This window comes from Nymphaea colorata, chromosome 8, assembly GCF_008831285.2.
Source record: "Nymphaea colorata isolate Beijing-Zhang1983 chromosome 8, ASM883128v2, whole genome shotgun sequence".
Classification (NCBI taxonomy): Eukaryota; Viridiplantae; Streptophyta; class Magnoliopsida; order Nymphaeales; family Nymphaeaceae; genus Nymphaea; species Nymphaea colorata.
Genome location: NC_045145.1, coordinates 14352448 through 14365494, shown reverse-complemented (window position 1 = coordinate 14365494; position 13047 = coordinate 14352448). Strand labels below are relative to the sequence as shown.

The following is a 13047-nucleotide window of genomic DNA, read 5'->3' as shown; positions in this document are numbered from 1 at the left end:
AGGTCGGAAGGACGCCGGACAATTTTTGTATCCTTCTCCATCTTCCCCAGCTTGTGTCTACAGGAGAGGCTCCGGGAGTTTTAGTCATCGCCGGCGGAAGCAAAGTTACTGCGACAATGGATGATAGTTCATCCTCCCTCTCACTTTCTAGTGGAGCTTCAGGCCAGGAGCAGCATCACCAACATCAGCTTGGGGTGAGCAAACTCTCGCATAAGATCGGGAAGACGACGACGCCATCATCAGCGAACTATCATCATCAGGGAAAGAGCCATGATGACCATCACCATCGTCCTCCCGTCTACACCATTGACAAGAGCGATTTCCGGAGCGTCGTGCAGAGGCTGACCGGCTCGCCTACTTCCGAGCGGTTTTCCGACCCTCCCCCAATCCGTCCACAGAAACCACCAAGCTCTCGTCTTCAGAGGATGAAACCTCCACCATTGACGCCCTTCCCAAGGGGCCAACCGGAGATCTCACAGAACCCACTGGCATTCACCACTGGCCCTCTTCCGGTAGCGCCGAACCCTCCCGAGCCGACAGGAGAGGATCTTCTTGTGAGGCCAGCTGCCAGCTCGGCCCCTCTGAACCCCGCCTCCCTCCCACCAGTGTCTCCGTCGCAGTTCCTGCTTCTGTCGCCCATCTGTTTGGCGCAGACGAGATCGCCGAAGCCGCCTCTGGCCTCGAAATTGCCGAGCCCGAGTTCGAACCCGAGTTTGGCTGATGCCGGGTTGCCCTTTTCTCCCTCTTCGCCGTGGGGGGGACTTCTACCTCCGTCTTCGCCAGGGTTCCTTCGGTTACCGATCCCGAGCTCAAAGTCATGACAACTCTGTTAATGGTTAGTTCTCATGCAGTTTGGTTGATGCCTATCTTTGTTTTTCTGTCCAAGCGTTTTTCTCTGTGCTTCAATTTCAAAGTTTGGGGAGCCTCCGTTTGCTGGTATGAAACAATTAAAACCGTAGAACTTTCAGATTGGATTATGTACCATTTCTTATACGTGATGGCAGTTAAAACCCATTAAGTGAATTTGCAAACTGGGGTTGGTGATTAAAAGTTAAAGCTCATATTGACAAGTCTCAAATTGGAGATTTCCCTTTTTTTATCATCCATCTTCAGAGAAACCGCTTCATCTCCTTGACCATTCTCCGAGTCGGAATCCATCATTGGCAGAATATTTATCTGATATCTTGAGTTTGCTTCATTTAAACGAGGCTGTATTTTTTTTGTTGCATGTTTGGGTGTCACGTGGAGTACAATAGCCAGTTCTGCTGCTTAACAACACTGTTTAAAGGTTAGGCAGGTGTTGCCAAGCACTTAGAAGGGCGTCCCAATGGCAATTAGGCATGTTAATTGTACACCTTTAAAGTTTTGAATCAGATGAACTAATATTGTTTTAGGTGTCATGCAGAAATGCCATACTCTTTTTGGTTAGTCTTAACAATGTATTCAGAAGTAACAACGACATGAATAACAGCGTTAGTTGTTCTCCTTTTGGGATGTAAAATTAGCAATAGTTGAAATCCCTGAGGGTTCCCTGAACTCTAAAGGGGAATCATGATCTATGAAGTTCGTGCCTGATGGTTGCCGTACTTTGCCCCCAGAAGAAAAAATCATCTGGAAGCTAATGTAAGAATTTCCCAGACCTTGGGCGCCTGATTGCTGGGCATCCAAATAAACTGTCAGGCGATTCAAAAACTTTATGTTAAGGAATAGTTGGCATGCTTAACCTTTTCCTTCATGATCATTGTATGATGACCTTAATCTCCTCCAGTTACTACCTTTATTATAGTGAGTTCGATTTAGCGATAAAGTAAGTTGCTTGCCAAGTACACAACTGGTACTTAATGGAGTTCTTTGTCTGCTTAAATGTTCTCAAGATTCAAAAATTAGCCTGGGCTGGTGATACAAAGAAAATGCTTCTTTGTACAGTTTATGGTAAAGGAACACGAAAGTTCCTACTTCCCCATCCACCCTGCCTCTTCTCTGCGATTCCTGCAACTCTTGCTTGTTCTGACACAATTTGGTTAGATTAATGTTCTTTTCAAAATTAAACTCATCAGCTGTCTGACCTCGTAAATAATAATCTGGTCACTGTATCAAGTCTTCAGATTAGTTAGCTTGTTAATTCTTGGACCAGTTGGTTCATTCCTGCCTCTTCACTATAGTAATTGTTGCTTCTCCTTTTTGTGCTTCCTTACAAGTGGAATCCAAATGTTTGAGATTCAGTGTATTCATCTGCAAGACTGCAACAAACATGAAATTTAAAGGATGCATTTTGATGGTTGGAGCATTAACTTTTATCGCAACATGCATCTGAAATCCTTGTTCCCTGATATATCTCCATTCACATCCGTGATTTGTGCTCTGCCTGTGGTGAATGTTCTGAAACTTGTAGTCTGCTAAATGTTATTAAGCTACAAATTAAGAATGGTGAAGAAGCATGTGGTCAGGGGTGTTGATCTTAGAAAGTCTTGTTGTGAACAACATATTTGTTCCTCTCTCTGTATATTAGAGGTGTGCCAACTTCTTCTATGTGTTTGGTCATTAGATTTCTGATAACCTTTATGAGCTTCAGGATGATGAAGAATCAATTCCTTATATGTTGACAACAGTTTCCTTTGGTCAGCAATGTCCATCTTTAGAACGTCTGGGACCTGTTTTTTTTACATACCTGCAAACTGTTCTCTTTTTGGGAGTGCCTATCCTGCTAAGCCAGATTCGTGGGTTATCTGTACTGTTTCGGCTTAATCTTGTATGATACTTCATTTTCAAAAATGTAACCTGCTTATAGGGTTGACTTTGTTTTTCTTGTAAAACTGCAAAAGTAATTTTTGAACATCTAAATACCAATTACCAAAAGAAAGAAACAAAAATAGTTTGTGTCCAGGTATAGCAGGTTGTTTGAGTCTGGACACAAGCTGCTTCGGCCACATAGCAGCATATGCGCACACATTGCTAGCAGACAGACACCAAATACCAGGTGGAATTTTTCGCAGAATTCAGCTACAGAGAATATCTAGTTGGACCACATATGTGCAACTTCTATCTGATCCGAACTTGATACCTTTCTGGGTCCTAGTTGTTTTTGATACTTATATAGTAATAGGATACAACTGGATTATGTGGTCCTTGCGCTGTGTTGCTCTCTGTGTGTCTTTTTGATGTATGTTTTTTAATGGTTTGAGTTTACTCGCAGCTTCTGTAGTGCTGATTCAACATCGGTGCCGAGGAAAAACAAGGTGAAAAGCAAAAAGGAAAAAGAGAAAGGAAATGAAAGACGATTGATTTCTTAAGAAGAATACACACTTGTAGGTTGTGATTTATTTGTAAAAATCCAGCTGTCATTATGAATTCTATAGTTAGATTAGCTCCTTTCACAAGGGTCTACAAGACACGGAAGTGGTTTTATTTTCGTTTCCTGGTTAGTACGAGGGATAAAATTGTTCAACACTTTTATATGTTATGTGTAGGTGATTTAACTGTATGTATGATTTTGCGTCATTATCCATGGTTCAGCAATGAAGAATTGCAATAAGATCTTTCTTCCTTCCCAATCAAATGGGGTTGTCTTAGTCTTTTTCGTTCTACCGTCTCACGTGGTATCTGCTAATCTGCCTAGTCGTGCATCCTGTTGAGGCAACATGCCTAAGTAATTGTTTTCAATATTATTATTAGTTTTACATCTCAATAGAACCAACATGGTGGACTAACCTAAGTTGGTGCACAGTTTCACTTTGAACAAACTTTTCAGTGTCAGAGAAAAGTTTTTATATGAAAAGTCAGGCTTGCATTTGCTAAGAACACGGGAAACCTTCCCTTGGAGCTCATCCAGTCAGCAACAATTTTCAATTTTTTCTTCCCTGGTTCTCTTGAAGTATTCTCATCTTTGTTGAAATGCGATTTCGAATTGAACCCTGTCCGGGGACTGATTTTTGTTTTATGAATTTTTGGAAAGTATTGATCGGCCATCCCATAATTTGCAGGCACTTTCAGAAGTTATGAGTCATGTTCTGTTTCATCCTTCCAGGCGCTTGTGCTTGCGATCTTCAGTATCTTTCGCGAGTGTTTCTGTTTAGAACAAATTATTTCTTTAACCGATTTCTTTTCCTATTTGAGGAAGCAAATCCTCTTCTTTTCGAATTTATTTCCTCGAACTATGAATATCAATTTATTACACTTGCAATCATGTGAGAAAATGATCCTTCATAGGAATATTTTAGAACACTAAAAAAAAAGTGAACCTCACAAAGCGTGCGTGCAACTTAAACACCAATGATACCTGCAACCTTCTTATGTTGCATTTCTCTGAGCAGTTGATTATATGCAGAAGCTGCAATTCTGCAACTCTTCATAGATGTAGATGGTAGACGCGCCGTGGTTGGGGGTTCTTGGAAGAATGTTTCTTTCTTCGCTAGATAACTAACTTGCACCTTTGATGAAACACCAAGAATTTTATCTGTTATATGTAACAGCTACAGGGGATGGCACTTCAGAACAAAAATTTTACAGATACCGCTGACATTTTGGTAGCACAAAAACATGCTCAGATTTGAATTTATTTCATTGAACATCGTTAAACAAGTTCAGGTTGGAAGTTGTTTCATTCAACCACCAATTCAATTAAGAGATTCCAACCTGAGCATGAATGTGCTACCCATTCAATAGTCAAGGCGGTTTCATAAATTTCTTATTTCAGAATGAAACTAATCTTTTCATGGTTCGAAATTGGTTATTCTTCAAGTCCAGCCTCCCTCCCTGTCTCTCTCAATTGAAAACATGAAAGAAAAAAAATTCCTTCAGTTACACATTGTTGAGTGATTATTTTACCACTGAAATCAAATGGCCAGTATAGACATCATCTCGGGCTTTCCGGTAGATCCTCAGATGGGATTTCCATGGGGGAAATAAAAAAACAAGGTAACGACCTTTGAGACACCAAACAAAGGGAAGAAAAGAAAACTGAAAATTGAGGGGGAGGAGGGTGGCATAAGAAAAATAAACTATGAGGTTAACTGGCAAGCAAGGAAAAGGAAGAATACAAAAGAAAGAAACGGCAATCACAGAGCAACTATTCTTCATCGGGCACCCTTCCATCTTCGTCGTCATCCTAACAGCACAATAAAATAATTTATTGCGATGAAAAAAGCTAGCAAATATGTGTGAAATATAAAATTAAAATCCCCACAAAGTCATATCGAATGTACATGGAGAAAACTATTCCAACTTTAAGAGGAATATTCGGAGCAGTTACTCTTGGCAGAACCGTAAAGAAAGAATGTCTTAGTTTTGATGCAACTCTCAGCTCTAATATCAGAAATGGACAGAAATTTCTGTAGTTTGTAGATTGTCTCAAATGATTTCCTAATTTCTTTGTGATGGAAAACATGTCTCATTTTATGTTTATGTTTTTGGTTTCACATCTTACATCTAGAAGCTGAAACGTTTTTCTTTTTTCAATCATTCAAGGGACAGAGAGAAGGGGATTATCATCAGTTCCTCTTTTCCCAAAATAACCCAGTACAAAGAAAAAGAAAATATGTCCTCTCTCTCTTTTAAACTGCATTTATCGCGTCTATTGAGAAATATCAATGAAATATCAGTTTTTCGCAAAAGCTCATCAACCAGGAGTTCATCATAAAATATTGGTAAAAATTCATGTCAATCAGTCAGTTCTGTAAATTGTAAATTGTCTAATTCTGCCGAGACACTGCTGAAAAAAAGAAGTATATTAATTCATTTTCATGAAGAACTTGCCATTGTAACAACTGAACGGATGTCATTGTGTTCCACATATTGTCTTTTAGTCGATACATAAAAAATGAAATACCCAGGTCGGTAACCGCAATTAGATTGATAAAAAGATATTACATTCAGACAAAAGCAGAGCACATTAATAACTTTCCGATTCCGACTATGATTTTTTTTTTTTTTCCGTGAACAGGGTATAGGGACAATTTTCTGGAGTTGATTAATGTCTCAGAAAGTAAAAACTTCCACAAGGAAAGTTAAATCACCTCATACTATTGGCGAATACCGAACAGAAATTTTTCGAGTTATACTGGCGTTTATCAAGAAGCACCTTAGAAAAGAATAACGCTCCCGCGAAAAAATTCATGAGAGAGTCCCGTTTCTGACATTCAGGGAAAAATACCGGGCAGGTTATGAAAGTTTCAGAGGAGAGGGAAAGCCAAATTCTGACCTGCAACTCAGTTGCCCAAACGGCCAAATTATGACGAAGTAGCTGCATGACGACCGAGCTCTCCTTTGGCTGTCCGTGGTCGGGCCTCTCTGTCCCGGTCATGTTCGCCTCACTCAACGCCTGAAAATTAAGGGACAAATTATCTAGAAAACCGCGGGGAAAGTTTTTCCTGTTCGGTGAACCGGAGCGAGAGCTACGTCTTCGTTGCTAAATAGGTCGGTTTCCGGCGGTGGAGCTCACCTGATTAGCTAAGGCGCAGGCCTGGTCTGGCGAGCCCATGATCTCGTAATAGAAGACGCAGAAGTTGAGCGCAAGACCCAGACGGATCGGATGGGTCGTAGGTAATTTGGCGACGGCAATCTCCTGAGGAAGACGAAGGACGTAAAAGAGATCAGGACGAAGACCGAGAGAGAGAGAATGGGAGGGAGGGAGAGGGAGACCTGGGCAGACTTGTAGGCGGAGAGAGTGTTCTCGACGACTTCCTTGCGATCGGTGCCGGTCTTGAACTCCGCGAGGTAGCGGAGATGGTCACCCTTCATCTTGAGGAAGCAGACCTTGGACTCGGGGGATGGGGCCGATGGGATGAGGTGAGAGTCGAGGAAGCGAAGGATGCGGCCGCAGACGGAGGAGAGATCGGACTCAATCCTAGTGCGGTAGTCCTGGATGGTTCCGGCGCGGTGGCTGTTGCAGCGTTTCTCCTCGCTCCGCTCGATCGACATGAGGATGCGCCAGGCCGCCCGACGGGAACCGACGACGTTCTTGTAGGCGACGGAGAGGAGGTGGCGTTCCTCCGCCGTCAGGTCCCTTCCATCAGAGCTCGCCGCCGTCGCCCCCTTCTCAACGAACTCCAACATCTCCTCGAACCGCTCCGCCCGTTCGGCCACCTTCGCCAAGTACATGTTCTCCGCACGAGCATCGGACGACGCCATCTTTCTCTCGCTCTCTCACTCGGCAGAAGAAGAAGAAGGAAACTCAGAAGACTCAAAAACTCGGAGAAGAAGAAGAAGAAGAAGCCCGTCGGGGTTGACCAAGGGGCCAAAGAATGGACCCGGTTATCGGACAACTGATGTCGATCTTGATCTATTTACGACACGGATCTCGTTTGGAAGTCTCAGATCCGGTTAAAGTAAGAAGCCAAATGTAAAACTCGTCATCTCCAACCAGGGAAACATACATTATCCTCTCAAAAGGGTAGAACTGATGGAAATCGGACCCCGGACATGGTCCTAGAACGAATTCGATTTGTTTATCCAATCATTATTGATTCTATTATAAATCTAATATGGAATAAATGTTTTCCCCATTCCCATCCTCAACATGTTATCTGGTGCGGAAGAATTGGTTTGGCCCGAAATTTGTTTTCGGAGATCATTTTGGATCCACTAAAACCAGTTGTCTAGATTGCACTGCAGCACTTGTTGCCGATAACATGGAAAATGGAATTGATTCCAGTTGCCATTTTCAATCATATCCAAGTTCACGGGTCGTTAATTATTGTTCACTTTTCAATCCCCGGAAGCAAATTCCAGTAAAGTTTTGATGATAGTTCTCATAAGATGGTAAAGAAAAATCTATCAAACAAAAAGCCATGCATTCGAATCCAAAGAAATCTTTTGATGGGGTAGATCGAGCTCAAAATAAAGTTCCACCAAAAGGGTATAGCTGTCTCAAAATATTCAAATCGTAATGTTCAACAAAGAGTATAAATTATTAACACTAGCGCCGCTGAGCCAACCTAACCTTATTTATGACTTAAAAAAGTTGCGGACTAAAGAATCAAAAGAGCTCGACTAAAAAAAGGATTTTGCATTTGCTTATCTTGAATTCAATAGCGTTTGGCACCAAATTGAATATAAATATCTTCAAAATTATTCCTCGTCTTTTAATGTAAGTGACCCACTTGCCTCTCCGCGATTGAAAAATTCGAACCCGGATCACAAAGAGTGGAGTGCAATGAAAAGGCATTGGTCACCACCCCCTTGATCTGCTACTGCCTCCCACAACTTCACAGTCTTGTGGCGCATACAGGTGAACACGATACCAGTATATAATAAAAGTATACAGAAAATTCAGAAAGTTATGTTGTTTATACGTAAAAGGGGGAAAAGCGAAGAGAATCAACGTAGAAGATAAAGAATGGGAACGAGGGTGCTGGGCTGGTTGCTTTTAACTTCATTTCGAACGAGCATCGTTGACTAAATCCAGTTACGTCACCTGGGCGGCTGGGCCCAGTTCTCTAGCGGCACCACCGACCCGAAAAAAGGAAAGAAAATCAGCAAACCAATCGCAGACACGAACAGGCTGGTCGGAACTCACGAACGGTGGTGACACATGGACCGGCCTGCTCCGGCCCACACCTTGTACCCAGCAGACAACTAGAGGAGGGAGTTTCACACCGTCATCGCCTACCCGCGTATGGGCGTCTGGCGAACATGGTCATTCATAGCCCGGCCATGGTGGGTCTTAAGGGCTCCGATGTCGCCGGCAACGACCGGCGGCGATCTGCAAGAGAAGGGCACGGGACGAGGCGCGGGAGAGCTTGTGTCATCGACCCCACACCCCAAGGCAACCCCAAGGCATTAGTCAGAGCCCACAACCCAGAACCCAACAACGAAGCACGTGGTGGACCCCTGGTCATAGGTAGACGGCCATGAATGGAGACCACGGCTGCAGAGCCACGGCCATCACCTCGACAATAGACAACGCCTGCCTGACCACCGAATCCATCACAGACAAAATTCGTAAAGCCTGAGAATATTTGCGGTTCTCGATCGCGCCAAGAGGGAGGGCAGCACAGATGGACGGAAAATGAAGACAATAAAAATCAAAATGGAGGATTATCTAGAAAAATCACATACATTAAGATAGGATCTCTGCCGTCCAGCTCTGCAGAAGCAGTTACAGATCATGTTTACCAATCATGGCTTCCCCATTCAGAAACCGAAAGCCCTCGTTCAAATTCAAATTTCAAAAGATGGCGAGAGAAACAAGGGAAAAAGGTAAACAGGCCACCCTTAGACAACAAGGTGAAAGAGAAAGGGAGGAAACTGAAAGGAGAAGAGGAAAAAGAAAGGAAGAAAAGCCCGACACGCCCACAGACTCCCCCCAGCAGAAGAAAGGAAAAATAGAGGAAAAGAAAAAGGATGAAAGAGAAAAGGAAGGGGGAGGGAGAAAGCCAGAAGATTATTATTCTTCGTCGAGTTTGTTGGCTTCCTTGATCTCATCAACTCCATCATCCTAATAGAACAAATTCACAAGAGAAAATTAGAATGAAGGCAAGAGGTAGCTGCTCAAACAGATTCGCCGAAAAATTAAAAGAATTTAAGAAAAAGGCGAAAAAGAATACCTGCATATCAGAAGTCCAGAGAGTGAGATTGTCGCGCAAGAGTTGCATAATGAGGGTGCTGTCTTTGTAAGATTCCTCCCCCAAAGTGTCCAACTCGGCGATGGCCTCATCGAACGCCTGACGAACACACACACACACACACAAGGAACTTAACAGAGAATGAAGAGGAGAAGCCAAAGAAGAGACACACATTGAAACTGATTTGGGGAAATGAGGATGTGAAAGGGGGATTAGGGTTACTCCGCGAGCGATCGGAAGATCGGACGGATCCGGGGACTCGACTCACCTGTTTCGCAAGGGAACAAGCGCGATCCGGCGAGTTCAGGATCTCGTAGTAGAAGACGGAGAAGTTGAGGGCGAGGCCGAGGCGGATCGGGTGCGTCGGAGCCAAATCAGCGGAAGCAATATCCTGAAAACGAAGAAAAGTCGCAGAGTAAAGACCTAATCACTAATCAGGTGGTCAAAGAGAAAGACAGAGTGTGTGTGTGTGTGTGAGAGAGAGAGAGAGAGAGAGAGAGAGAGAGAGAGAGACCTGCGCGGATTTGTAAGCGGTGAGGGTGCTCTCGGCGGCCTCCTTCCTCTCGGCGCCGGTCTTGAACTCGGCAAGGTACCGGTGGTAGTCGCCCTTCATCTTGAGGTAAAAGACCTTAGAGTCAGGAGAGGTAGCGGAGGGGACGAGGCGGGAGTCGAGGAGGCGGAGGATTCCGCCGCAGATGTTGGAGAGCTCCGACTCGACCCTGGCGCGGTAACCCTTGATAGCGGCAACGTGGTCTTCATTCCCGCGGCTCTCCTCCTTCTGCTCGATGGAAGAGATAATGCGCCAGGAAGCCCGGCGGGCGCCGATGATGTTCTTGTAAGCGACGGAGAGAAGGTTTCGCTCCTCCACCGTGAGCTCCTCCCCGTCGGCGCCCGCCGCCACCTTCTCCATGAACTCTACCATCTCATCGTAACGCTCCGCCTGCTCGGCCAGTTTCGCCATGTACACATACTCCTCACGGCCCATCTCTCTCTCTCTCTCTCTCTCTCTCTGCAAGAAGTGGTAAGGAGGAAGGAGAAGGACGATGAAGACGCAGGGAGGGAGGGTCGTCTTCTCCACAGTGGTCTTTTCTGTTGTTTTTATTTATTTTATTTGTTTGTTATCGTCATTTTGCTTAACCAGAGTCCTTTTCGGCGTAACCGTGGTTAGGTGCGGTTGGCGACAGAAGGGATTCGAGGGGGAAGGAGTTGTCGGATGGTTGAACAAGGTGGAAGAAAGACTGTAGCTTCTCAACGGATCGGATACGAAAAATTAGGCCCGAAACGAATTCCTTTCCACCAACTGGCTCTAAAAAGAATATTTATTCCATCACCAAACACATGTTCATCTTTTGCAGAGGATGCTCGTAAATAGTTCAAAACGGGAGAGATGAATACGAAGAATAGCTGATAAACCAAGAACCAGAATCTAAACAAGTCTAACGCGTTAGTATTAATTGACCACTTAGCAAAAGTAAATTGACAGTAGATTAGGTAATATCGGCCATTTACTCAACTTGTTTTTTTTCTCAAGTAGGTTGTAGTTGTTTGAATATATAAATAGCGCAAGCACATGATCTATAGTATACCTGTTATTGAAGGAGTAAATTATTTAAGGGGCCCTAACTTTAGGGACTATTTATCCAAACCAAATATTAAAACAATATAGGGGCAGAATAGGTATATTTAAAATATTAAAACAACCTAAAACTACATTATTATAAAGTGTTTCATGAATCTACATCAATTCTGAGAACAATAGTAACAATTTTTTATTATTGATAAATGACACCAATCTCTTATTATGTCACGAATTATTCTCAAAACGTATTCTCAAAATACCTTAAAGTAGTAGTTTACAAATTTGCTTTAATTCTTTTTGGTAGAACAAATTGTTTTTACTACTAAACAACCCCTTGATGATTATATATATATATATATATTATGTGTTGTGCTGGTTGTGCCTTGGGCCCCCAAAAGCTGAAATGTTTAAAAGCAAAACATACACACTTTATTGAAAAAGGTACCCTGTAGTTCGTATATTTATGCAAACTATGATCCCAACAGCACACGATGGGTGAAAATTGAACATTGGCATCCATAGTTTCCAATCTTGTACAAATTTAGCCAATCCAGGTCCTTCAACTTTTACATCACAATTGATCGCTGCAGACTAAACCGAAAACCGGTAACCATAGTTGGCAAACCCAATAATTCGATTCGGGGATTGCTTGAGTCAGATCGGGATCCTTTTTTTACCGCGTCGTGGGTTAGGACTCAAGCTAACTTGATTGCATGTCATAGTCCTTTTTAATATTTAATTTGATAGGGTCAAGAGTCAACTCGTGCCAACTATAATGGTAAGATCTTATGAGACAGCTTTGTACGATTCTATAATCCAACCCGAATGTTTTTATCTAATTTTATTTGAAGCTAGTAGATCGAGCCAAGGGATCCACATCCAAGTCAGTCCCATCAGTCTACATGTTGTTGGTTTGAATGAAAAGTCGGAGCAGGACTCCGTTCCTTGAGGTGAAGTCATGCGGAGAAAATAAGCAAGTCCACAAGACTTCACACAAGTTCTATAATGGCGGGCGCTTCCACTGTAGCAAAAGGTTGAATTTGAGTTGCAATTTTTCATATATTGCAACAAGACCGTCCAGCTCCGTTGAGTTGAGCCCTCTGTTTGGCCCGTTGAAGGCCCCAATTAACTAGAATCTCCTTAACTGAATAAAGATTGCTTTCGGCAGGGTACTAAAAAATTGCAGGAAGACACTTACAAGTATTGGTTCTTGAGATTATGATAGGTGTTTTCAAGTATACATCGAACAACTGGTCAAATTTCAACTAGGTTTGTACATTCTTACGACTATCCTAATCGAAGAAGGCATTTTTTCTTCTACTTCTTCTTTTTCTTCTTCTACTTCTTCTTCTTCTTCTTCTCTCTCTCTCTCTCTCTCTCTGTGTGTGTGTGTGTGTGTGTGTGTTATTGGTGGGGCAAGGATGCATTTCTTAAGCTTCTCCTTCTACTAGTCAAGCTGATAATTCGGCAGCTTTATCATGCCTTGTCGCCATTGATGAAAAAGCAAGCTAGCAATTTCTGGTTATTGGCTGTTGGACGGTCGATTTCCGGCATTCACCACGGACGTTGACGGCAAAGCATATAACGATATCTTCTGACAAGTTCTACACTCCATAGATATATATAGATACCCAAACTTAATATGGTCGAGGTTTATTTCGATTGCCTCTGGATCACATGCTAATGGATAGGATGTTATAATACCAGTCACGTCGTTTGGACAACTTCTCGGATTAGTACAAATTCTTTGTGTAGTCATCTGCTTTGTTCTTCTAAGTTGGCTCCTGGATATAAACTTTTTAAGGCGAAGATAGATTTGAAATTTCTGTTCTATCTAAACCAAAATTTTTGCCTGAGCATCTAACATGAACCACGTGTAATTTTGTCTCTTATGGCATTCAATGGTTC

At 42.9% G+C, this 13047-nt stretch overlaps 3 protein-coding genes across 4 annotated transcripts; 1 reads left to right on the top strand and 2 right to left on the bottom strand.

The window, feature by feature from the left end:
- Positions 1 to 3485, top strand: LOC116258726 (VQ motif-containing protein 9-like). 2 transcript variants are annotated; one of them, XM_031636069.2, is made up of 2 exons: positions 1 to 835; positions 3183 to 3485. In XM_031636069.2, the coding sequence occupies exon 1, from the start codon at positions 117 to 119 to the stop codon at positions 819 to 821; it is 705 nt and encodes a 234-aa protein (XP_031491929.1). In that variant the 5' UTR covers positions 1 to 116; the 3' UTR covers positions 822 to 835; positions 3183 to 3485. The 2 variants fall into 2 exon arrangements, with proteins under 2 accessions (XP_031491929.1, XP_031491928.1); XM_031636068.2 differs by having other exon boundaries at positions 2 to 835; positions 3194 to 3485.
- A 1294-nt stretch (positions 3486 to 4779) lies between these two features.
- On the bottom strand, positions 4780 to 7221 carry LOC116258728 (14-3-3-like protein). The gene is made up of 4 exons (XM_031636070.2): positions 6637 to 7221; positions 6437 to 6559; positions 6197 to 6316; positions 4780 to 5104 (listed from the first exon to the last, which is right to left on the bottom strand). Exons 1-4 carry the CDS (start codon positions 7123 to 7125, stop codon positions 5066 to 5068), a joined length of 771 nt encoding a protein of 256 aa, XP_031491930.1. The 5' UTR covers positions 7126 to 7221; the 3' UTR covers positions 4780 to 5065.
- Positions 7222 to 9249: 2028 nt separating this feature from the next.
- LOC116258643 (14-3-3-like protein) lies at positions 9250 to 10656 on the bottom strand. The gene is made up of 4 exons (XM_031635912.2): positions 10075 to 10656; positions 9829 to 9951; positions 9543 to 9659; positions 9250 to 9433 (listed from the first exon to the last, which is right to left on the bottom strand). The coding sequence occupies exons 1-4, from the start codon at positions 10543 to 10545 to the stop codon at positions 9383 to 9385; spliced, it is 762 nt and encodes a 253-aa protein (XP_031491772.1). The 5' UTR covers positions 10546 to 10656; the 3' UTR covers positions 9250 to 9382.
- Positions 10657 to 13047: the final 2391 nt, after the last annotated feature.

What these genes read in the sequence shown, in the direction of transcription:
- LOC116258726 (XM_031636069.2), top strand. Translation starts at nt 117, where the DNA reads ATGGATGATAGTTCATCCTCCCTCTCACTTTCTAGTGGAGCTTCAGGC.
- LOC116258728 (XM_031636070.2), bottom strand. Translation starts at nt 7,125, where the DNA reads ATGGCGTCGTCCGATGCTCGTGCGGAGAACATGTACTTGGCGAAGGTG. An exon ending in CCGCCTACAAGTCTGCCCAG is followed by an intron (nt 6,560 to 6,636) that starts GTCTCCCTCTCC and finishes CGTCTTCCTCAG; the next exon opens with GAGATTGCCGTCGCCAAATT. An exon ending in TTTGGGCAACTGAGTTGCAG is followed by an intron (nt 5,105 to 6,196) that starts GTCAGAATTTGG and finishes TTGTGCTGTTAG; the next exon opens with GATGACGACGAAGATGGAAG.
- LOC116258643 (XM_031635912.2), bottom strand. Translation starts at nt 10,545, where the DNA reads ATGGGCCGTGAGGAGTATGTGTACATGGCGAAACTGGCCGAGCAGGCG. An exon ending in CTTGTTCCCTTGCGAAACAG is followed by an intron (nt 9,660 to 9,828) that starts GTGAGTCGAGTC and finishes TGTGTTCGTCAG; the next exon opens with GCGTTCGATGAGGCCATCGC. An exon ending in TCTGGACTTCTGATATGCAG is followed by an intron (nt 9,434 to 9,542) that starts GTATTCTTTTTC and finishes TTGTTCTATTAG; the next exon opens with GATGATGGAGTTGATGAGAT.